This window comes from Dama dama, chromosome 23, assembly GCF_033118175.1.
Source record: "Dama dama isolate Ldn47 chromosome 23, ASM3311817v1, whole genome shotgun sequence".
In the NCBI taxonomy this organism is placed as follows: domain Eukaryota; kingdom Metazoa; phylum Chordata; class Mammalia; order Artiodactyla; family Cervidae; genus Dama; species Dama dama.
The window spans coordinates 47,186,856-47,212,744 of NC_083703.1; the positions used below are offsets into that span (position 1 = coordinate 47,186,856).

Here is a 25,889-nt window from a genome sequence, read left to right on the forward strand (position 1 = left end):
GTGTCCCTGTGACATTAGCTCTTTCAAGACCATGTGATTGGCACTCACTGAATGATTCCTCTGGGCCGAGGACTTGAAAGAGCTAATGTGCTGGTCGAGTCTGGATCAGGGTGATGGTGGCTTCTGTGAACTAGGACTGGTTCTGGTTTGTTTCTCAGAGCACTTGACAAATGTGTGAAAGGAAGAAGTCACAACCTGCTCATTCCATGCCAGTGCGTCCTGACACCTGCACCTTTGGAACACAACTGACAGGTTCTCACTGGTGCCCTTACCTGCTCATTGCTGGTGGAGGAGATGCTGGACTCTGCCTCCTCCTCCCCTCGGTCCTCATTCTTGGACTTCCAAAACCTCCCTTCACGGAGAAAGCGCTGGTGCAGCTCCAGTTCGTCACAGGCTTTCTTCCAGCCCATACTGCGCTTAACATGCAGCCGGTGAACATTGACTGTGATGTCCTGTATGTTTTCAGAAGGAATCCAGGCCCTGTGAACAACATTGAAAAGGGATAGTTAGAAGTTTCCAAAACAGCAGAAACTCTGTGCATTGTAAAGCACAGTGGCTTGAATAAAAACTTACCAAGTAGAAAAAAGGTGCATTGACTTGTTTTTCACAGTCATCAAAGTAAAGTTCTCAGGGTGAGAATGACTCATAAGCCTTTTTTAAAGTGTTCAATATCTCATTGTTTTGAATACTATAAATTATTCAAAATCTAGCTACTTGCATGTTAGAACTATAGAAAGTGAGAGTGAAAGTTGCTCAGTCGTTTCTGACTCTTTGCAACTCCATGAACTATAGAGTCCGTGGAGTTCCCCAGGCCAGAATACTGGAGTGGGTAGCCTTTCCCTTCTCAGGGGATCGTCCCAACCCAGGGATCGAACCCAGGTCTCCTGTGCTGCAGGTAGATTCTTTACCAGCTGAGCCACAAGGGAAGCCCAAGAATACTGGAGTGGGTAGATCTAAAACTACATTTGGTTCTATTGGGAAGAAAGCTAGAATAGAAACTGAAGAAAATTTTCCTGGGTACGAATCACCTACTGGCCTTAGTCTCCCACTAGAGTGCTGTGTCCAGTCACCTGGGGCTGACCATGGGCCAGTGAAAGCACCACACAGCGTACAGTCCTAGGGCTGTTCCTGCCTCGTCTGACGGCTGGCAGAGATGTTGCCCAGATGGGCTTAAGGTAAGTTATTAATTAACAGCTGGAACCCAGCGAGGGTCCTAATGGTTAGGTTTCCTAATAAATACACTAGCGCTTCTACGTGCATTGCCACTGCCCTGAACTGAGAAACAAGGAAGAACAATGCAGCATATACAGTTCAGGTGACTCTGGACATGAAGAGGGAGGGATGTCACCAGTGAGAGGATATTAGGTGGGATACAGCACTAGGAATAAACCAGGATTTACTGTTTCCAGTCTTACTATGGAGTTACAGAAATACTAGACCTAAAACTGTTCTGAAGGCATCAGAGAATTCTGGCATATATGCCTAAAGTTATAAACACAGACTTCTAACTTGCTTGTATAAACTAAGCTATTTGCTTTAGAATTTAAAAGCACATTTTTAATATACAATAATCCATATGGTTACATGCTAATGACAGCTGAAATTGTTAAATTTGAACTTATTTATAAATATTACATTAACAGTGTCATCTGACATTGAGAAACCAAAGTAAACTACACTTGAGAAAAAGTGCAAATACAAATTTGCTTGTGGAAGAGTTCCTTGTCATTAAATCCTGTATTCTTATTTACTCTTTTCAGTCAGCAAACATTTACTGGGCAATCAAAAACTGTTAAAACACTTTTTAAAAGCAGTATGTTTTTAAGGAGGATTTCCATCATAAGCAGTGCTGACTACCTGGAATGAACTTGTGACCTAGGAGAGAATTTTATCCTGTTAAATTATGTATCCCTTGGATTTAATAAAAATGAATATTCTTAATGTGAGACTTTATTAAGTCTCAAAGCAATTCATACAACATATCTATTCTCTCAATCATCTCCATTACTATAAATTTTAATCAGATTTCAAGTTTGAGACATGCAGTCTGATCTACACTAGAAAAGGCAAACAGAAAGCACCCCACAATTTAGAGTAAGTTTAATAAAAAGAGAGAAAATTGGATCTATACCTACACATCTGTCAATCTGAATTCAGAATTCTCTGAATATGTGCACAATAAGGTGGGCCCACGATCTGACAGGATGTACCCCTTCTTTCTTGCCTGTGCCATCCACCCTCCAACCACAGGCAGCACGAAGAGTCAGCACTGCAGACATGCATGCCCTGCAGACCTGCTCTGGGCTCGGGAGGCAGCAGCAGGCTCTGGTTTGAGCATATGGAGGGAACAGTCCATAATCACGTGTTTACCTTTTCCTTCCCCCACTAGGTGCAGAGATATGAGGAACTAGCTAAAGAATATTTACTGTATTTATTCATGGTGATCTCTGCATAACAATTCTTCATTTTTCTAAGCTGTTACTTAATGAAATTCAAAACACTAAGTCAAAGTTCTTCCCTCATATCCATTCTTAGATCACAAGACCCACACTCTCCTACACTCCCAAGTTGATTATTTTTGTCTGTGACTCTGACAGAACCTTGAAAAGATGGTTGAAACTCCCAGAAGGACAACACAATTCTGTGAAATGGACCATCCTGAGAAGTTCTCTACTTAATTCCCACCATTGACACCTTCTGAGTTCACCCTTCTAAATTCTGCTATTGAAACTGTCCCATTTAAGTGCCCAGTCAAGTTATATGCTGATTTATTTTTTAATTTAAAATACACTTCACATTGTTCCTGATGGCAAAGCACCCAGAGCACCAGTAACTGCAGGCCTGGGTCCACCTCAGGGCTCCTAGAGGCCCAGGGGTGATGGTGGCTCGTGGGTCGTGATTACCTCTGGTGATGGTGACCGAAGAAGCGGACATCAACCTGATTGTCCTCTTTCTGCATGACTTTGGCCGGCCAGAATCCAAAACCTTTCATTTTAGCCCAAACCAGCTCATGATTAGGTATCTGGAAATAAAATGTTTTATCTTGTCATATTACTTGTAAAGTATTAAATACAAGTATATCATTAATACTGACCTACTTAGGTATAATATTTGCAATACTTCTTTTCTAAATCCTAAACACACAGAATGTACCCCACCCCAGGATTGATTGATTTTTACCTCCAAGAAAAACACCAAAAAATTAAAATTTCCATAAGTAATGTGGAAGTAAAAAGAATCTCCTGACAGCCCATGGAACTCTGGAAGGAAACCAAACCCCACGTGAGTAACAAAGGCAAACTGAACACTCTAACTTTGCTTCATGAAATATAGTCCAACCCTGGAAGCGTGTAAGAAATGGGAGATTTTCAGGTCCTCCTCCCAACCTACTAAGTTAGAGATGCAAATTTTAATGAGACCGTCAAGTGACTGAAGAGCACAATAATGTCTCAGAAGTGGGAGCTTTCAGGCAGGCTCTTATGTCCTTGTGGAGGGGGAGAGGAGATACCTTTGGCACTAACATGCCATTCTAGGGGAAATCACACAGCTATATATAAAAACTTAGATTTCTTGTAAGAGAATGAAAAATTTTATTTATTAAGGGATTCAATGTTTATTCCTGTTCTTAAAGTTCTCATTTTAAAGTCAGAAATGGATACTGATCCCAAGTTGTTTTTTCCTATATTTCAGTTTTTTATACTCATTAAAACCATAAAGAGCATGATATGAAAAGAAATATTTAGAAGGATTATAATCCTCAAGCAAATTGGAAATAAACTTCCTTAGAGCAGTACATCAGAGACACTGAAGAGGTTAAAAAAAAAAAAAATTTTTCAAAATTTCACATACACAAGGATAGCAGAACCAATTGTCAGGACGAGCATTTGATAAATAGAAGCAATTCTTACAAAGCTGTAGTTCATCCAACTGAAAAAGAAAAGTAACTATTTAGCTTACATAAAATATATGCATGCACAAAACTATAGATAGATGCATGTAAATCAGCATTCTCTTTCATGTTGATAGCCTTCAATTTTGTTCTTTAAGCTTCAAATTTGAATTCTCCAATGCCACTTTCTTGCCTGAACCTCCCAAGAGGGCCCAGAGTACACTCGGAATAGAAGACAGATTCCTCAGGGTGCACTGCATCTGCCCTTGGCTCCCCAGCCTCACCGATACCTTCTAGTTCAACACACAGATGAAAGGCTATTTCCCCAGAAATGTCTTCTTGATATGCCCACAGAAAATACCCACTACCAATAAAAGCAGCCCTTACTCTGCCTCATTCTCCATTTCAGTCCTGTTTTCTTTCACAACATTTTTTGTAACTTCTGTAAAGAAACTGATTTGTCTCTCCTTTTCCTGAGTCTCCTTCCTCAGAACACAGCTGTATGAGCAGGAAGCCAGCATCCTGACGCCCACTTTATTCCTAACACAGCACACAGCACACACTCAATAAACATGTTTAATGAATGGAAGTCATATCAGAAATGGAATAAAGAAACAAAACTTTTTATATAAATTGAGACACTTTTGCAAAGATAATATGGTTATAGATGAATGTTTCAAATAAGAAAAGCCACCCAAAAAAATCTTTCCTAAATATATATTTCATATATTGTTAATTATGAATGCCGATGTTTGGTTGCTCTTTCGCCTGTGTAGTGTAGTAAGAACTCAAATTTGTATCTTTCATTCAAAGAGGGTAACACTTATTGAGTGCCTGCCCAGTGCAACACACTTACATGCAGTCATATTAATTAATTCACTTTAGGGTAGTTAAGGAAAACAATTTCCTTTTGTTCTAACTAGAAGTTACTTAGTAACTAAGTCTAATTCCCAGAATTAGAGTCTCTGAGAACAGTTATGCCAGAATTCTAGCTTCCCCCCGCCCCCGTCTCTCTGTTTGCATTGTATGCCATGTATGTCAAACATGGAAATATGATCATATTTAAAGAAATGGCAAAATTAAAATGTACATATCAGAATGGAATTCTAAAATAGGTTAATGTAGAAAACAGCAAGCATTCGGGTATTAGGTGTGGACAGTACCTCATGACAGGTGTCTTTATAGAGCATCCGTGCTATGTCAGCTTGCTCACTGTCTGCTGTAATTATAAAGACAGATATCTATTACCAGTAATCACAGGACTACCAAGAAACACAAGACTACCAAAATTAATATAACCATTTAAATTGTCTTTCAGTTTAATAAAAGTGGACAGATACCACGGAAAATAAAAACATGTATTTAAAATAAAATTCAGGCAGTAAATGAAAAGTAAATAGGCAGCTTTAATTTTATATTCAACACAACTTAATACTCTCAGTATAGACTGGCCTCTTTCACTACTTTTGAATGAGGGGATATTGAAGGGAAAAAACAAATACTAGAGTTCTGCTTTTGGCCTGTCAATTCTATAAGCTATATGTAGTTATCTATATTACTAAATATTTTTAAGTTTAAACCCTAACATTATTACTTACTTATAGATCGTTCAGGTATTGTTTTAGTGTAATGTTTTATAAAAGATATTTCTCAACATGCAATGTAAACATATGAATAAAAAAAACTACACAAAAAAGAATATTGAACCTCCATAGAAAATGACTGTGTTGTGGAGAAGCAACTGAGCGTCAGCTTTGAACTCTTCGTAACTCCGGTATTTCCCTTCGTTTACTTTCTGCAGAGGGAAAAAAACAAAATGGCCAACAGTTAATAGTGAAAACACTTGCCATCAATTTAACAGTGTTAGAGTGTGGGAAACAGCAAGATTTTCCAGAATGGCATTACGACTGCTCCTGTGTCCATACTGACAGAATGTTCATAAAAGAAACCCACAACTCCATCTACAGTCAGGGTATTCCAGGACAGTGAAGTGCAGAAGGTCCCACATTCTCAGCCACGTTACTGCAGTGTGAACATCTCATCTGTAATAATGATAAAAGCTGTGGCTAAGTGCTATACATAATGAAAGCTTTGGTAGTGGGGTTCATGAGACCTAACTACACACCTACCATACAGGGAATATGCTATGCACAGGCCTGTACTAGAATTAACAGGGCTTCTTTGAAAAATAAGAATGACTTTCTCAGCAACTCGGCTCTGGTTTCGAGAACAGGCACTAATATGAAAAGTGAAAGTGAAAGTCATTCAGTTGTGTCTGACTCTTTGTGACCCCGTAGACTACACAGCCCATGGAATTCTCCAGGCCAGAAAACTGGAGTGGGTAGCCGTTCCCTTCGCCAGGGGATCTTCCCAACCCAGGGATCGAACCCAGGTCTCCTGCATTGCAGGCAGATTCTTTACCATCTGAGCCACCAGAGAAGCCCAAACCATTTCTATAAGTCAGGAAAATAAAACTGAAAGAAGAAAGAGCTGTTAGTCTCTGTGACAGATTACCACAAAGAAGACAAGGCAATTCTGAATTACAGCTAGGTGGCTGACATAGTTTTAAAATAAAGTCTGTGGTGGTCCTCTGCGCATCAAGACAGCTGATGGCTTCTGTCTGGCATCGAGGGTCACAGGGCTCTTCCAAACTCTACCCTGAGTGCCTCACGGTCTTTGGCTCAGGGGTGCAAGGTACCACCAGGCTGCCTGCCTGCACCCAGGTGGGGACACCCACACCCAGAAGTCCCCATGCATCATCACAGCTCGCATTTTGGTCTCCACCATAAATCTTTGGAAGCATAAAAACCAGGTCTTCCTCCTGTTCATTTCCTTCAGGGTGCTTCTGCTCATGGTCAGCACGTGCTAACAAGACACCATCAGCCCAGCTCCTGAGCCCCCTGGACTGAGGGGGGTCAGACTGCAGAACGTGGGGGTGCCATAGCGGGAGGGCAGGAGGGACGGCCGGGCTCTTCACTTGTCAAGATGTTATGCAGCATAGGGGTAAGAGGTAAAATTAAAATTGCTCATTTTTATGAACAACCTTCATTTGCCCCTTTCTTCCACTGAAATACTACACCTTCAGTTTTTCCAGCTATTAAGCAGATTAAGGAAAGAGCAGATGATTTAAAATTACTCCTATTATGGCCAACCATAAGATTTTAAAACTTCAAAATGACACATAGGTTCAGAATTGGTATATCTGCAAATCTAACTGGAAACATGTCAAAATGTTCATTGCATTTGTAATTAAATGTTAACAACCCATTAACAGCCCTCAGCTAAGTAGGTAAAATTACAGGAACTTCACTAGAGAGAGTAAGTTTTCTAGTTAAAATCTGCTTTGTTCAAGTGCATGTCATTGTTCCCCAAGACCTGAGATCTGCGCTCCTCATCTTCCCTGGGGAGAAACTCCCAAGTGCTGCTGCCAAGCCCAGGAAGACACAGCTGCATGGTGATTGCATCTGGAACGTTACACTGATCAGGCTGTAATACATTTTCTTTAATCAACAAGTGTCAAGAATCTACAGGTTGCTTAAAACAAAGACTCTTAAGAGATGACCCCTACTGAGCGCCAGCGGGTGCACACGCCCCTCGCGAGGACAGCTGCTGAGGCAGGAGGGGGCAGGTGCACAGCCAGGGCTGCGCGTGGCAAGCTTTACCTCCTGTATGGCAGGGACATCCACCGCCGAGTGCACCAGTCGCCGGTACATGGGGTGTTTGTTGTCCTTCCCCTTTTTATTAAGGTCAATAGCCTGAAAGGTCATGAGACACATCAGTTTAAATGTGGCTACAGAGAGGGGTAAAACATCAATTTCTAAACAACAAGTACTTGAGAACTTAACGAAAGATGTACATGTACTATAGTTTAATGTGGCATTCCTTAAGGTTTGAGTAGAAAGAACAGTTATTTTGGAAAATTCAGTTTCATTTTAAAGACTTAAGTATCAATGAAAATGATCTTTCTGATAAATGGAAGTTTAAAATGTAAATGTTTCTAACCTAATGCAGCTAAAGAAATTCCTGTGTTGAAAACAAAGACAAAACAAATCTAAGAGCATTTTATGGAACTATTCAGAGCACAGAAACACAAGACAGCCATGGTTTCCACCCTTCACACTGCACTACATGTATTTGCTAGTTGTCAGTCAGGAACTCTGAAAGAATACACATGCTTTAGGCGATTCTAAGAGCCCTCGGGACTCACCCTCTCCTTCATGCGGGAGACGATGAACCTGAGGTACGTGCTCATCTCCTGCTTGTTGGTGTTTTTCTTCTTGATGCTCTGTTGGAAACAGAGAAGGCTAAGATAAAAATCTGATCATTTGTAAGTCTATATTCTTGCTAAAGATTGCTCTATATATAAAAGATTATAGTATGCAAATATAGACTTTCTTAAACAATGTAGTATTTCCAACACATCTTCAAAATTTGCATACCAAAAGTAGCATTTAATATAACAATGTAAGAATCAGAAAATATACTATCCTTGCCATAATACCTCAGAGAATTATGCATTTTTCTTTTCTTGATGTTTTAAAATTTCAGTTTTCAGATGACAAAAAATAATGACAATAACAGTAAAATAACAGTAATGATGATGTAATGTAGAATCACTTATTTTATTAAAAAAAAATCAATGGCTGAAATCCTTTAAGGGATATTTTAAAATAACAATGTTGAACAGTGAATTTCAATTATTAACGTTATTCTCTATTTAAAAGGTTATTAAAAGTCTGTCACTTAGGAATTACGTACACTGCAGCACACACATCTACATATCTACTTTGAAATGTTCTGGGTCTTTTCAGTAATAACTTCAATTTCCATTAGTCTTGCCTAAAAGCTAATTAGGTTTCTTAATTTCTCTCAGAAAACTTAATTTCACACGAATTAAAGGAGTTTACCTTCAATGTCACTTCTAGACAGCTAGGAAACAAGGACCAATGTTCTCAACTTCTTAGCTGAGGCTAAGACAACCACGAGAGACACTGGACCATAAGCAGACCGCCCTGCAGAGGACAGAGCAGCCTGGCCCACTACTGAATAAACACTGTAACTTTTCAGGCTGCTGTATTATCAGTCTCTACCCAGTGACATCATTACTTACTCCCCTAAGAACTTTACACACAGGAAGTCATCTCAATAATGCTAAATACATTGGAAGGAGCAAAGTTTTCTCGTGTAAATGACAAACCTTTGCTATGGCTTAACCAAGTGCTTATACATTCACAGCACGAAAGCATCTGAGTCAAAAGTGGAAACAGTCCCCTGAGCTGAGATACAGTTTCGCACACTCCGTGTCTGGCGCCATCGCCGCCCCCTCCCCAGATGCTCTGGGGCGTGGCTGGTGCTCTCTCTGCTCAGCTTTACTCCAAGGCTGTCTGAGTAAACAGCCGTACTCTTTACCGTCTACAGACTGCAGAACGCATTTCTCACCCTGGCCACACTCCAGATACACTGGTGGTCTCCCACCCTGAGCATCTGAACTGGAATTTCCAGGCAAAGGTCTCCACCATTTGTTCATTCATTTACTGTTAACTCCTCAGGTGGTTGTGACATCAAAGTGAAAGTCGCTCAGTCGTGTCCGACTCTTTGTGACCCCATGGACTACACAGTCCATGGAATTCTCCAGGCCAGAATACTGGAGTGGGTAGCCCTCCCTTCTCCAGGGGATCTTCCCAACCCAGGGTTCAAATCCAGGTCTCCCGTGTTGCAGGAGGATTCTTTACCAGCTGAGCCACCAGGGAAGCCAGGTTGTGACATGAGGCCAAGGCCATGTGCCAATGGTGTACATGTGGAGTTTAAAATGCAATGATATTTCCTGAACCCCAGGTTGTATAATCTTTGGGAAAAGGGACTTTGATGTAGCTTGTAAATTCACACTTTTAAACAAAATTCCCACATGGGGAGAGGGGAGGAGAGGGTGAGATGTATGGAGATAGTAACACAGAAACTTACATTACCATGTGTAAAATAGATAGCCAATGGGAATTTGCTGTATGTTTCAGGAAACCCAAAAACAGGGGCTTTGTATCAACCTGGAGGGGTGGGATGGGGCGGGAGATGGGAGAGGGGCTCAGGAGGGAGGGGACATATGTACACCTATGGCTGATTCATGTTGAGGTTTGACAGAAAACAACAAAATTCTGTAAAGCAATTATCCTTCAATTAAAAAATAAATAGATAAATAAATAAATCCCCTGTAATCCCCAGGCACACAAACACGTGAGAACTATTAGTTGCTCCCTCCGGTAAGCGAGAGCAAAACAACAGATCTGAACCCGTCAGCTGTTAACACTGCTGTAGAGACACTCTTGCTGACATGGCCATCCCTCCATGCACTGCCTTCTCTATTAAACAACTCTCTGGTCTGTTGGATACAGGGAAGAAATGTTAAGAAGGCCAAGAAGCCTTTTTCCTTACCTCTTGGGAAACCTATATTCCCTTAGAAAAACAGGAGAATAAGAACAAATGCTTCCAGGGAGTTCCCTAGTAGCCTCATGGTTAGGATTCCAGGCTTTCACTGCCATGGCCAGGGTTCCATCCCTGGCTGGGGAACAGATCTTGCAAGCCAGACAAACCCAATGCTTCCAACTACATGCTCTGTCCTGCCCACTCTGAAGTATTTCAGGAGCACTAACACTGCTGATCCCAAACATCACCATGATCATTAAATCACACATCTGTGTAAGCTCATGTGTGACAGCAATCTACATCAGATTAGAAGTCCTGTCATACTCATACTACTAGTAGGGTCAGTGTTCTTTTAATAGGTAACACAATATTCATGGGAAACACAGAACCAGCATTGTATGCAGTGCTGAAATACTACTAAATGCTCACTAACATGTGCCAGACCGAGCAGGGTCAGAAGAGTCTCCACTCATGGTCTCCCACTGCATAGCTCCAGCTCAACCAGGCAAGGAGTGCCCCTGAGGCCGACGCCCACCAGTGCGGCAGTCTGCATCACTGGAGAGACCGCCAGGGAAGGGGTGCTCACTGCAGCCCCCACAACCGGGCTGCTGGGTCTCCAGGGTGGCTGTGTTCTCTACACGTTCACAGGAATGCATTTCTCTCCTCTCTGCACTCTCAACATCAACCGATGAAGGCGTTCACTGTGAGTCAGAACCCAACCCCTTTTGATTTAGTGCCTCAGAAAATAAAGCAATTCAGTGTTTCTCTATGGGTGAGATTTACACAGTGCTAGAACCAGAGTGCCTCTACAGGCATACCTCGCTATATTGCACTTTGCAGATACTGTGCATTTTAAAAACTGAAGGTTGTGGCAACCCTGTGTTGAGCAAGTCTGTGAGGGCCCTTTTTCCAACAGTATTTGCTCACTTTAGCAGTTTTTTGCAATAAAGTACTTTTTAATTAAGGTAGTTACCTCTTCTGACATAATGCTACTGCATATTAACAGACTACAGTGCAATGTAAACACAGCTTTTATATCCACTGGGAAACCAACAAATGTGTGCAGCTCACTTGATTGTGATATTCGCTCCACTGTTGTGGTCTGGAACCAAACCTGCAGTATCTCCGAGGTATGCCTGTATAAGGGCCTCCCCGTAAAGAACCCACCTGCCAATGCAGGAGATGTGGGTTCAATCCCTGGGTCGGAAAGATCCCCTGGAGGAGGAAATGGCAACCCAATCCACTATTCTTGCCTGGAGAATCTCACGGACAGAGGCGCATTGGTGGGGGGCGGGGGCGGCTATAGTCCGGGGGTCGCAAGAGTCAGATACGACCTAGCAACTAAACCACAACCACATGCCTGTACATCCTTACCAGCTTGCTCTTCCTCTGAAACAAAATTCTGAAAGTTTTCAAACAGTAGGGAAAACCCTATTTCACTTGGCTTAAGTTTAGGTAACTGTGCATTATATTGTTCGTGTAATTCCCTTGCTTAAATAAAAGTCTATTTTCAGTTACTATTTCCTTTCCATAGAGAATCTACAAAATTGATGGGTATTACATGCTCTCAGAATGCTTTTACTTTGGTTTCACCTCTTTAAACATTTTCAGATTAACTGCTAATTAGGATAACCAAGTGCAGCAACATTTTTTTTAGGGAAGACTCCAAATGTATAGAATTCAGGTCGAGGGCCTTAATTTTACAAAACTAAATGATAATTTAGAGGACAAAAATCTAATTTTTGTATCATGCTTAAATTTGCTTAGGGTAAGGTACTAGAGTGTCTCTCCTCTCCAGTGGGCAATCAAAGTGGTGGCACACGCTTGCAAGAGTGACTATTCCAGCAAAAAAAATGAAACATGACCCATGCCCACCCTTCATTGCTCCAAATCTGGCAAAATATTACTACCTCAGAAAGTCTGTTCCTGTTTTATAAAGTGCCGCCTAGATTCAGGCATCCCACTTGAGTGCTCATCACCTCTGGCTGTGCATTAGAACTGTCTGGAAAAGCCTTGAAAAATGGCCTGCATCCATTTATACAAAGTTCTGGGACAAGCTTGACTTAGATCTGATGGAAACTAATGAGAGTGATGTCCGTCTGGTCTGGGTGGCACTCAGTGGTAAGTCAGTGGGACTTGGGTCCAGAGCTATGTGTTTGTCTATTTCTCAAGTGACACATGCAAGACTTGTGCAAATCACTGTGCTGTAAATTTTACCCCCAAGGGAAAAAGCGCTACCCAGAGCTGTTGTAACCGGTTTACAGGGAGCCTGGGCACGGGCAGTCCCCACACCACAGGTGCTTCTCACAGGCGGTCCTGACTGAGCGCCACTGCGAGCACCAAGTGAGAGGCCACTCCTCACACAAGCACAGGCAGCGGCCCGCCCAACCTCTGCCACTACATCGCGCAGAGTCAAGAGGCAGGGCCGCCAAGCTGGCTTCTCGAGTGACACCGGATCTAGTCTCTCTGTCTACTTGCTCACAACAACAAAAAGGCATCTTTCTGACATTTTAACTATTTCTTGGTTCTTCTCACTTTACATATTGGAAGCTTCACTGACTCTTGCTGTATAGGAGTCAACAAAAGAAGTTTCATATCAAAGGAGGATCATTTTGCTGAAAGTCTTTATGTTAACTTATTTAATGTTTTACTTGCTGCCCAATACTTCTTTTCTGGTGACAAATACGGGATTCCACTGAAGATGCAGGGCAAGAACTCAAACGCATGTGAACACTCTGATTGACTGGTTGGTAGGTGAAGAGCTGCCAGGACCTCATGCTGCTCCTGGTGTATTCAGGAGCTGGGGGCCCACTTCCCACACATGTCGTTGAGGAGCTTACTCCAAGAAGGCAGGCAAATAAAAGAGAAGACCAGAATATGTGCACAGCCTCTTACAACAATCTGTAGGGACAGAACATTTCTCATGTTTTCACATTTGCTAAATTCTTTGGCTTGCTTTGTAACACTTTCTGGTTATAATTTAAAGATTTGGTATTTCACAAAAGACATCAACAGTGCACACAGTTCTGTCCAGGGCTGTACCCTAAGACTTCTGAGGAATTCTTAGGTAACGTGTTGTGAGCCGCCTTCCATGACATTCACAGCAGAGTCAGTGCCTGTTGGCCAAACCAGAACATTGATATGCCTTGAGAAAAAGCCACTATAATGGAAATTAAAGGAGTAGCTTCTAGGGTAAACACAGTCCTGTCTGTAACACAACTAAGCAGACAGCTCTTGACAAAAGGGGAGAAAAACAAAAAACAATGCTGCATGAAACCTGCAGATTATCTCAGATCCGATTTTTTTCTGAGGTTTTGAAGAACCACACCTATCCTCCACCAGCAGACCTCAGGACTCTTCATAAAGGGGCAGCTCAGGATCCATCAGCGTGAAGTCCAGGAAGTTTTGATAACTGCTCTTACCACCCAACTTTGGTCAATATCTACAGATAATAAAGAGTGGAACTTTTTATTACATGCCCAAAGCTGCTGCAGCCATCATGAGATGACAGCAACCTATGGCTGAAGCTGTCACAAGGAGGACAACACACCCACTAACCTAAGATGGGCATAGGTGCATACCATTTCCCTGAGTGGCTGCTTCCCTAGAAGGGAAAAATAACAGAAAATCTTGAGTATCTTCTTGACTTAAGAATTCTTAAGCCAGTTACAATAACTGCTGGATTATAGCAAATCAGATGTGTCAGGTATATATCACAGACAAAAACACAAGTGGAATAATTCAGCCAAACTCAGTGACTTACAGTGTTTTTGGCTGGAAGAAGGCAGGAACAAGTTTTGGTCCTATCAAGGTTCATCCACAGCTGATTATTGATAACAATGCCCAAGCACCATTATTTGAAGGAACATTTAGGACTGAATATAGGTCTGGAGTTTTCAGTGTGCCCTAGAAATACAATACTTCAGGAGCAGAAACCTACTTTAGCAGAGAATTAACTCCTATGAATACCACTTCTGCATACCAAGTATCCGAGAGAGAGAGAGAGAAGTGTAAAATCAGAAATCCACGCATCTTCTTCTTAGAGACACATTGGTGCTGTGCACCTCACCAAACCCAAGCTTCCAAGTCTGTTACTAACAAGGGCTTCCCAAGACCCAAAATGTTCTTCCCATAGCAGGCTGGACCAGAGGCAGAAAAATTTATGTCAGGGCCTCACAGTGACTATTTTAGGCTTTGCAGACATTCAGTTGGTGGCTGTCTTGACCACTCAGCCCTGTCACTGTGGTGAGAAAACAGCTACAAATAATGTATGCCTTCCATGAGCAGGACTGTGTTCCAATAAAGCATGTGGATACTGAAATTTTCATTTCTTATAATTTTTATAAGTCACAAAATATTATTTCTCTTTGAATTTTTTCCCCCACCATTTAAAAGTATAAAACCCACTGGTATGAGCAGTACAAAACAGATAGTGGGCTTGATGTGCCCGTGGATCATGGTCTGCCAACCTCTTGTAAGCTTTGTGACAGCAGGCCCATGATGGTCTAGTTCAGCATTCTTTTGCTCATTCAGGGTCTTGTACAGTATCCATCACATAGTAAATATTCAAAATAAATACTAGCTGAAATGAACTAATGGCCATCATTACTGACCAACCTCACTGCCTACGAGAGAAACATTTCACGTAATTGAATTCAACAATACAAGATATCCTTCCAAAACGTGAAATTCTTACTAACACACAAGCAGTATTAGCACATCCTGACCACTATAAACCACGGTGTTAACCTGTGCTGTGCTCACCATTTCACTGTCACCTGAATACAGCTGAGGGCCCCTAACAACCAGAGGCTCGCCTGACGTGAGGTACCTGTGGGCAGGCTGACTCCTGTGCCTCCATTCAGGACATGTCCTAACAAGCGTGTCCAGGGACTCTGCTACCACAGTCTCTGGAGCTCACTGGAGAAACACTACTCTGCATGTAAATTACCTCCAGTGTTTGAGGAATTAAGATGTTCCAAGTTCTCCTCTATAACCATCCGTAATAAAAGAATCACAATGGCTTTTAACCGCACATGAATTGCCTCTACAGTATTCTCTGTAACCACCTGTAATGCTGGAACATAAAAGAATCAAAGAACTTATAAGAAATCCACTATTTAAGACTAACAGTAGAGCCGGTCTGGTGGGAATGGCCCCAAGCCCTGCCATTTCTTCTCTGTACCACTGTGCCCAGCAGCCCAGCAGACACAATCACTTTCTGGGACAGTTTTCTAAAATCACACCTATGTTCAGTTTTGTTCACCTCCAGCACCAACACACAGAAACTAACTCTCTACTATAAGGACAGAAGAGTGGAACCCACACCCACCACCGGCACCAGGACGAGAACCTGGCTAAGCACCTGCGCGTTCAGAGTGCATGATCCCCTACAGCTCCCTCCTACGTCTCCACGGCCAGGCCAGCAACAATCATTGCACTTGAGTTTCTGGCAATAGTTTTTTGTGTTTTTCTTTTTTAAACTTAAGTTAAAGGAACTTACATTAGGTTTAAAAACCTCCCCTCGGCTGTCACCAATCTGCCTTCTTGTTCACAGGTAAAAGCTGAATGTGGAGGATCATTTAAACCACAAAGACGGTCTTGAGGTGGATTCTTTTTTTTTTTTTGAGGTGGATTCTTGGAGTGTGCCGGCAAACATGACTCTGCTCTCAGGTACTCTGCTTCATGAGAAGTTGTTCCTATAGAATCACTAGTGCACAGGTTTCCAGACTTGTTCGCAAAGATTTACAGAACAGCACTGAATGCTACTTCAGTTGTGTCTATATTTATTAATTTTTACAAAGTTGGCTCTTTGCTCTCTGATTGAGGTTGGGAGGTTTTGGCTAGACTCACATGATATAATCAGCTTTGCATCACCCAGTTTAGGGTGATTTGCCAGCTATTAAAGTACAGTCTCAAATTAATTCTACAAGCCATACAACTGACTGTACTGTGAACATGTGGTTCACAGTACACTATATACACTACATCCACACAAAAATTGCGAGAACACTAGATCTACCGAGACAGCTGCTATGTTATTTCTACTGTGTCTGGAGTTTCATCATTCAGGATTAAGTGTACTTTTGAGGGTAACTTTCAGCTCTTCTGCACTACGTTACAGGGATTTAGGAAGACGAAAGGGACATTCAGGAAAAGTTTACAGAACACAGGCTGTGTCTACTTATTCCTTCCCTCCTCTGTCAACACTGGTCTATAAAGAAAGAACAAGATTCAAAGGCACAGGGAGGATGGATTCCTCACTGTAGTAAGCCTCTCCTGCCTCTTCTGAGAACAACTCACACAACTTTGTTTCGGAATCACAGAATGCCTATCACACAGTCTCTGCTCAATGAAGCTGACAACCAGCCAACAATACTACTATCTGCCCACCCCTTACTCCTTCCCCTCCTGCTTCAACACCTGCAGAGACAATAAAAGGAAATTGTGTGCACTTTGTACATATTTTCAGTACATCAATGCTGCAAACACTAAACAAGCCTTCTATTTATCTAGATTAAGTTGTAACCATCTTGATGTAGGAACCAGCCCAAGCAATTACCTCTTTAGTCCCTTATAGCTAAAAATAAAAGATAAAATTCAACTAAGGTTCTAAAAAAGCCACTAAAATGATACATCACCAAGACAAAATGCACCCCAAACATTTCACACTCACATCCAACCCTTTCTGACTATGTAACTTGTTAATTTAGCATGACAAGGCAATATGGGAAGTACATGGGTTTTTCCTTTCTTGCTTGGTCCAGGTAGTTTCATAAAGAGATTATACAACAATACATGAGGATTTTACAATTTTATATCCTAGATCCAATTTTTAAATTCCTTTACTTTTTCCTCTAGTAAGCCTAGACTGAATAGCAAAACTGCCTTATAAAGTAATTGGTTCAGACACAGACTTTTTTAAAAATTAATTTTCTACTTTTGTGAGTATAGAAATACAATCCAATTGTCTTCAAAAAATGTAAAAAAAAAAAACTGATTAATGTTCATTTGTAACTTTCAATACTATGATGGTCTACAACATAAATTTTTTTAAAAAAGTGTTTTTCCTATTTTATCTAAACATGAAATCTCCACTCCAGAATTGATAATATGTATCTTAAAGGTAAAGGTACTTACTTTCAGGGTGAAAATATTAATAAATTTCCCACATTAAGAAAGGAAGACTAATCAGAAAGCAAGAACAGTTAACAGTTTTGTAGTAGATACATAAAGCATATGTTTCAAAATATTTTCTTTTAGCATTCTGTCCTGTTTCATTTTGAATTCATTAAATGAGAATTCTCCTTAATTTTGAGACTTAAAAAACTATACTGCTTACATTCCCAAAAGAATGAAAAATTAACTCAGAAGTAAAGTTTCATCTCCAGTTTCAAGAAACAGCTTTCATCATGAGTCTCAGTGCAAATGACTCAAATATAACTTACCCAGAGCTAAGTTAACATTGACCAGTCAGTATGTACCCATGGTGATGTCCTAACAGTGACTTACTCTTGGTTTAGTTTTAGTAAACCAGTTAAATTCCTTCATTTTCAGTAGCTGTCTAATGAGTATACTATACCTCATGTGAAAAAAATATACAGTACCTGGGGCTTCACATCAACTTTAAGTTAACTTTAAATGCTCTCTGTAGACTTCTTTCTGTATATATATTAAGTTTCCTGTAAAACAGACATATTCTTTCTCAAATTTAAAGAGAAGCTGCAGCAGTAGGTAGACTGCAGGGATCATTTCTACTAGTCCCTCCCTTCTTTGCATCTTCTTGGATGTGGAGGAGTCAGGGATCAGAAAACCAGGAGCTGCAAACCTGGGAGAGCTTCTCAGATTAGATATAGAACCAAAGTATTCTTAAATAAGTAAAATTTTCCCATACGCATTCATTTTCTTCTCTACATTTTCTAGTGTTTCTGTATTTTGTTAGCAGGCTAAGTTAATTCTCCATACTCTTTGTATATTAACACAAATCTTAAAATGTATGACCTTAAACAGGGGAAAATACCATGTGAAACATTTGTAGGCATATGAATATTTTATAAAAGTTTTTAAAGATATACTGGAATAATATATCCCTTATCCAATTCCCTGAATGACACTTTTTCTTTTGTGACTTAGGTTGATCTTTCCATAGACAGGTCACAATAAGTGTGTCATAAAAGGGATGAAAAGTGAACCAAAGATATTAAGGGTATAAACAGTAATACAATATTTTTATGCTATAATGAGACAATTAAAAAGGCCTAAGATATGGGTAAGGGATTAAGAGGTACAAACTATAATGCATAAAGTAAACAAGCTACGAGCGTATATAGTACAACACAGGAAATATAGCCAATGTTTATAATAACTAAATGAAATATAACCTCTAGAAATTATGCATCACTATGTTGCACACCTAAAATCTACAATACTGTCCATTGACTATACCTCAATAATAAAAGATATCCCAACTTAAAAAAAAAAGACTTTGGATGAATTTCACTGGAGCAGCATAGAGGACCAAACGTGGAAAAGGAAGAGAGATGCTCACCACAGCCCACCCCTCTAGTAGGGAGACGAGATGCTCACCATGGCCACCCTCTCTGGTGCTTCCCACATGCTCACAGTTCAGAGCTCTACACTCTGCTCCCTAGTGACAGATTTTAGTCCAAACATAAATTTTCATTTATTTGAATTTGAAAGGAGCAGTCGCATGAATCTGCAACTCCCCAAAGTTATAAAGAAATTCATTTATATAAGGAACACTAACATATTAAAAGAGGATGTAGGAAACAGGGGCCTATCTTCAAAATACTATTGTATCAGGATCATTAACCTGGAAAGTGCCAACTATTTTGCTGTTCTTTTCCCCTGCATTTCGTATTCTGATTTTTAGGAACAACCAGCCTCAGAGCAAACAGCACTGTCTGTGCACTGCACACCACGGAACACACATTGTAACTCACACAGCATGATGCAGGGCTTGCCCATGACCTGCTATGGAGCAGAGGGCAGCAAGGCAGAAGCTGCTCTACATCCTTCCTCTAGAACTCTTTCAAGGCGGAACTGCGTCATCACGGGGAGAACAAATGCCAGGCCATTCATGTCTCTCTTGCAGTAGTTACTACAGGCATTTAGATTTGCATTTATAACACTGCATTGCCTAGTACAGTAAGTAGCCATAAGTCACACTGCCAAACTGAAAACCAGTGCCTGGGTCTCCATACCACATTCAAGCACTCAATAGACATGTCAGTGGCTCCTACTGGACAGCACAGGGAGAACATTCCATGCCCACAGAAAGATCTACCAGTAACTATGATCTAAAAAGCCACATGGCGCCAATCTAGGGAGTGGTTTTAGGGTTTCCTGTAAGATGTCATCTCGCCATGTATTAAAAAACCCAAGCAGATATCATTCAAAAAGTACGATGTTTACCAGTAGGGCTGGACACCAGCAAGTGTGCAGTTCATGCGCACACACACAAAACATACGCATGTGTATACACGTGCACACACACAACTCAGACATTCACACACACAGGCACGTTCACCCGCAGACATGTACTGCATACATGTATGCTTACAGGCACACACACACACAGGCCTGCCTTCTGCAACTAAGCATCGAGGCGCAAATGGCTATAACTTTGAAGCTGTGCAAATGAGAATGAAGGGACATTAAAGTGAGATATCCCTCTGGAGCCTGTCAAATTGGTAGCAAAAAGCTGGAAAATATTTTCAGTGTTGGTATAAATGGGTTTGATCTTCTGACAAACAACTTGGTAATTTTTATCACAAAAAGAAATGCGCCTATCTTAAAAAATTCTGTTTCATTGAATTTAACTTGTAAAGGCAATCAAACAGACCTGCATAGACATGTATAACTTAATTCTATTTTTAGAAAAGTAAAATTGACTACATTTTGTTTTAAAGATACAACCTTTAAGCAAATAAAATTTTTAAAACAATTTTCATTTAAAAGTTAATGATTTCTCTTTTTCCCTGAAAATAATAAAGTTTAATATTATTTAAAATTCAAATACATCTAACAAAATATAAACTTCACTTTCATACAGAAATAATGATGAGAAGAGTGCTCTTCCAGATGGAATGGGCCATGACTTTGGAACGGAGGTGCTGGAGTCCCCACCATCCCTCTGCCCCAGACAGGTGAGTTTCAGTCAGTGTTGCTGGTCAGACAGCACACGAGACAGCGCAGCAGACAGCACATGGACACAACGTATGTGCATCAGTGGAAAGCTTTCACATCACAGAAAAAAGGTGTCTGGGTCATTGCTGAGTAGAAGCAAGCCAGCTGCCATCAGCAGTGTACCTAGTCCATGGGTCTACCCAGTTACACAGATGGAGTGTGCACTCACAGAGGTCTGTGAGCACATTCACAAAGATGGAGTGTGCACACACATGGGTCTGTGAGCACTTCCACACAGCTAAGAGTGTGCACACACATACAGGTATGTGAGCACTCACACAGATGGAGTGTGCACACATGCAGATAGGTCTGTGAGCACTTTTACACAGACAGAGTGTGCATACATACACAGGTCTGTGAGCACACTCACCTGTGATGTGGTAGCATTGCTGTGATTGTTTTTCTTCTTTATCTTCCTATAACTTTGAATTTTTAAAAACTTTTTAGAAAGGAATTTAAAATTCTTTTTTCCAATTAATAGGAATTCTTGATATCAAGAGTGTGAAACTGGATATAACCTGAATTTTTTCAAAGCAAAATGCTAACCTGACATTCAAAGCTACATTACAGTAACAATCCATTGTATTTGTAAAGTAATAGTATAACTGTTGTTTAGAAAGGCAGATATTTCAAAGACATATCCTCAGGGTTCTGAGATTCTTGAGATTATTATGAAATTGAAAAAACTATTTTAAACTGAGAAAAATACCCATCATTGCCTTCTTAAAATATTTTGGAATTTGTCAGACACATGAGATAAAGTTGTTCAACAAGCTGAAGTGAATCTGCTAACACAGCTGACAGCTGGGTAAGAAATAACCTATTCAATGCTGTAAGTGTCAGAGGTTACATAAAACAAAAGTCTTCTGACCAGCATAAAGTATTAGAAATATTTTTATCTTCAAATTTAGATAGCAGTGATTGGCTTCCATCTACTACTTTTACCTGTTCTGAAATTTGGCCAGTATTTTATCTTAAAAATTCCTCATTAGTAAATCTAATTACTATATATTCTTTCTAGACATTAATTAAAAATGAAAATAGAGATCATTAGGCTGACATGGAACCATAATTTTTAAGTTTCAGTCTATAGCCTTAGTTCTTTTAGTTCAAGAATATTTAAATCTGGTCTGTCACTCTCAAGTTAATTATTAAAAAACAACTTTACTTGAAGTCTTGACACATTGTTTAAACAAACATATAAACCCAATACCAATCAAAAAAGACATTTAAAATTGCGTTAGAATCTCAAGTTTATTATTATCCCTTTTTTCAGGAAAGAAACTGTTAGTACTTCTCTTTTTCCTGAACATAACAATTTAAAAAATAGAACAGATCTAACATAGAAATAACTATTTCTTTGGAATTTTTAAAGCTCAAGCTAAACTCACCAACCCCAACCCAAACACAGGCTTTTTGAGTATAAGGAAAGAGCCCCTCGGTCTGTGAAAGGAATCTGAATTCCAGTGTTTTACTGACTCATAGCATCATTTCAGTAAGCATAGTTACACCACAATGTGAGAATATCTAGGCTGATAAAGACGAAAAGAAACCCAAAGGGAAGAACACAAAGGCAGGATGGGATTGGCTAAATTCCCCTTCAGCAATCGTGTTTCTGTGAGCCAACAACCCACTGAAGTTTAGTTTTTCATCTTATCAGTAAACAGTAGAGCAAACATATTTAGAAAGTGAATCTGACAACTTGATAGTGAATTCTGACGGAAAAAGCATTACACATTTTCTTCAAAAGTTTCTTTAAACTTCAATTCTTAATGTAAGGAATATAAAACACCTACCATAAAGTTTAACCCATCCTCAAAAATCCCAGTGTTTTTATTTAAATTCTTTGCTACGAGATAGGAGCTAAATATTAGATATTACAAAGCTACAGCTGTAAAGACTCAGGAGTGTCCAGAACTGTACCTCCTATGTCCCTGAGCCCCTATTATTTGACCAGTGACCTCACCTCTTTTATATTTTTACTACCTTAATACTTTTGTTCTTCAGATGTAATTCTTTATATCCTCTAGTGTAAACTGTTAGTGAAAACCAGGGTATTATTTACTTGTAAAACACAAATCCATGAGAGTAAATTGTGGGACATTAGTGTAGCTCCATACTGATTTATTGTAGCGTTCAAATTCTTGCAGGCCTCTAGAGAAGGTCCACACCCTGAGGCTTGATACTGATCTGTTCAGACCTAGAGGTTTATCACGAATTATCTAGCATTTAGGCATCTGATTACATGTCATCATAACACATGTATTTAAAATGTTATACCAATAGTCTTCTGTCTGCCTACTGAACAAGTACAGTAGGGCTGCTAAGAAACATACTTAGGTAACACAAAGCCACAGTCACTAAAAAGAAGACTAGAAGGAACACTGTATTTTGCTCATCATGCTGGCAAATGAACCAGATGATTTCTGGCTGGTATCAAAGAGGAGATAAAGATAACTTTTTTGAGGAAGAAGTGACTATTAAAGTTACACAAGTATTATAAAACATGTTCACAAACAGAACCCATGGGTAATCTCGGCAATTTGCATGATTCCAAGTAAGTATATTAACAATAGTTAGTACAAAACAATAGAAGTTCCAATCAAATAATTCCTGACTGATCACCATCAAGGCCATACATCACGCGGTATTTAGGCATCGCGATCACTCACACACACACACACACACCACACTGGCAGCCAACAAGCACAATCATGTACACTTTTCAAAGGGGAAATAATATGAATGAAAATAATCATGGGAAGTACCTATTTTACCTACCAGACTATTTCATTTTGGAGAATTCTTGATACACAACTGTCCCATCCCTCCACCCTCCAAAGAAAAGAAATAAACCCATGACATGACAAAAAAATAAAGGCAACATTACATGGATATAAAATGGAAAGTAGATACAGAACTTTTCCAACAATGTGCCTTTTGCTACCTGTGTTTTCTGAGCAGCCAAGAGGACTGATTGAACAGACCTTGGTATGGGACAGTGGGTCTTGATTCCCAAAGTCTGTCCATTAAAGGAGTCACACAATTCAGAGGGAATTGTAAAAAGAAGAGAGTATATTTTTACATGATTGAAACTTTCTAAAATACATACCCTGAGTATGTGTTCTGTGATATTCATTTATGAGTGTTCTATGTTCATTAACCATCATTTCAGTAGATAACCCCCACCCTCCAGTGCTTTATCCATTAACCTGGCAAGACCACCTGGGATATCTTTGTGCAGCTATTATCAATGAATTCCAACCCTCTGACCAGCACATTAAAGCTCATAGGTACTCACCCTGCAAACTGGGCACTGCCAGTGACTACTGCTGTCTCTAAGCCTGTACTCATCAGACAAACACTTGGAATGATACACACGAAAACACAGGTCACATATCAACACCTCTCCAGGCAAATGGCATTCAAAACAATACCAGTCATGATTTTCTGTTTCCCAGTCCTACAAAAAATACAAAATAATTTCGTATGACATTTTGTCAATATCCGCAATGACTAAGAACAAAATTGAAACTAAAGTCCATCAGAAGTTAGGCATTATAAACAATTTTAAACATTTACTGTGTTAAAAACAAGAGGGAAAAAATACCTAGAAATTTGCTTCTTTTAATTTTCAATTCTCTCCTAAACATATTTATATTCAGAAATATCTTAAGGTGATCTGATAACAAAACCAGTCCAAAATGAATTAAGCCCAAAGCCAATCCAACTTCTAACATTATCTTTCAGTTTTTATAGAATCTATGGGATAATTTCTTCAGTAAATGGAATACCCCAAAGCAACATCTATAACTTAGTATTTCAAATAAACAAACCTCTGTTTTGTCCTGATTTTCTTTAAAGAAATATACTAAGTACTTAGCATACTTTGGAAACGGAGAGAATAGTAATAAATGGTGATGCTCACTATTCTTATCTTCTCATCCATGGTATTGGATGCTTTATTGAAAATAATCATTAATCAGAATGTCCATGTTCTGATAGGCTGTCAAATTTTCAGGGTCTGTTGAATTTGGAAAAATAAATTGAAAATGTGAAACTAAAGATTTAATCACATTCTCCAAAGGACATTACCACCAAAAAAAAAAAAAAAGGAAGCTGGCTTATTTTCTTATTGGGACTATTCCTGGAAATAAAAGACCATAACAGGTGTTCAATATTTTCTTTGTTACACTTTTTTTTTTTTCTGTACAGCCAGTACCATTTAAACACAAACAGGAGACCAGTGTAACTTCACTTAATTTGGAATTCATTCTTCATAAATATCACTCTTAGCATATATCAAAAAACACCCCTATTAAGAGTGATGGATTAATTCTCAAGCTTCTCTTGCAGATGTGGTAGTTGAATGAATAAGGGTTAAACCCACAGTTAGTATTATCAAGGCCATTTCCAATGAGGATCTTGAAATTTTAAACTTGGGCTCTGCCATCATTTTTCTTTTTATAAATCACTGTCTACACTCTGCTTCTGCGAGTGAACAGCATTCTTATCCCCCTTATGTCAATAACTCCTGCAATAAATGGCTATGATAGAGCACTTGTTCAGTCAGCACTAACTCTGGCACCGAGGGTTCAAATGCAGTGCTGCTCAACCATATGAGAAGGCTACGTCTCTCTCCTTCAAAATGAACATGAGCAGCTCATGTTCTGAAATTCACACCTTCCAATCCACCTTCAGAGACATGGCTAAAGTACACTAGTAAGTTCTGCAGAGAAGTAAACTCTTTTGCTCACTTTTTAGTAAGAAATTGGCAATCTGTAGCAACCAAAGTAATAAAGAAAAAAGCACTACCATTTTTAGTTGTTTGCTGCATATGTGTAGACTCTGCTCACTCAGTAAGGGAGGAATAATTTCAGTCAGACTATTTAAAAGACCATAAGGTACTGATTTGACATAAAAGCCTCATCCGTGCATGGTAGAAAAAAGCTCCCCCACCAAGTCTGACATAGCGGTGCCACAGTAAACTGTGGTGCTTGGCTGTACTAAAGTAACAGCCTTTGGTGTAGCCCTTTCACGCAGCTCATAAGGAAGCTGTGTTTTAGCTATTTCAGTGTTTGCACCAAAAATCATTGATAATTTAGTTTCCAATGGAGATAAGATGGCTTTTTAAAATTTACTCTTTCCAAATTTAAAACCAAATGTTTCAGAATATTTTCCTCATAACTGTTCAGAGACATCTTAAAAGGATTTTGGTGGCTTATGTATACTCATTAACAAAAGAAACTGCCATTCTTCATCATTTGAGATTTTTTTTACCCATCAATTCATCTCCCTGTGATTCTCAACATGGCAATCACTAGGTTCACTAAGAGGAAGTCAGAGAACACATGCTGGTGAACCGCTCTGGCCT

General features: G+C 39.8%; 1 protein-coding gene across 7 annotated transcripts in view; it reads right to left on the bottom strand.

The window, feature by feature from the left end:
* ZMYND11 (zinc finger MYND-type containing 11) overlaps nucleotides 1–25,889 on the bottom strand; it is a 73,003-nt gene that overhangs the window by 4,344 nt on the left and 42,770 nt on the right. For 5 of the 7 annotated variants that reach the window (XM_061126619.1, XM_061126615.1, XM_061126618.1 and 2 more), the window contains 8 exons: nucleotides 23,817–23,978; nucleotides 8,097–8,174; nucleotides 7,552–7,644; nucleotides 5,597–5,684; nucleotides 5,053–5,108; nucleotides 3,850–3,927; nucleotides 2,904–3,022; nucleotides 273–480 (listed from right to left, as the gene is read on the bottom strand). In XM_061126619.1, coding sequence (XP_060982602.1) covers nucleotides 273–480; nucleotides 2,904–3,022; nucleotides 3,850–3,927; nucleotides 5,053–5,108; nucleotides 5,597–5,684; nucleotides 7,552–7,644; nucleotides 8,097–8,174; nucleotides 23,817–23,978 — 882 coding nt within the window. Of the gene's footprint in view, nucleotides 1–272; nucleotides 481–2,903; nucleotides 3,023–3,849; nucleotides 3,928–5,052; nucleotides 5,109–5,596; nucleotides 5,685–7,551; nucleotides 7,645–8,096; nucleotides 8,175–23,816; nucleotides 23,979–24,443; nucleotides 24,540–25,889 lie in introns of those variants that run through there. The other 2 variants (XM_061126621.1, XM_061126620.1) reach the window with 2 other exon arrangements.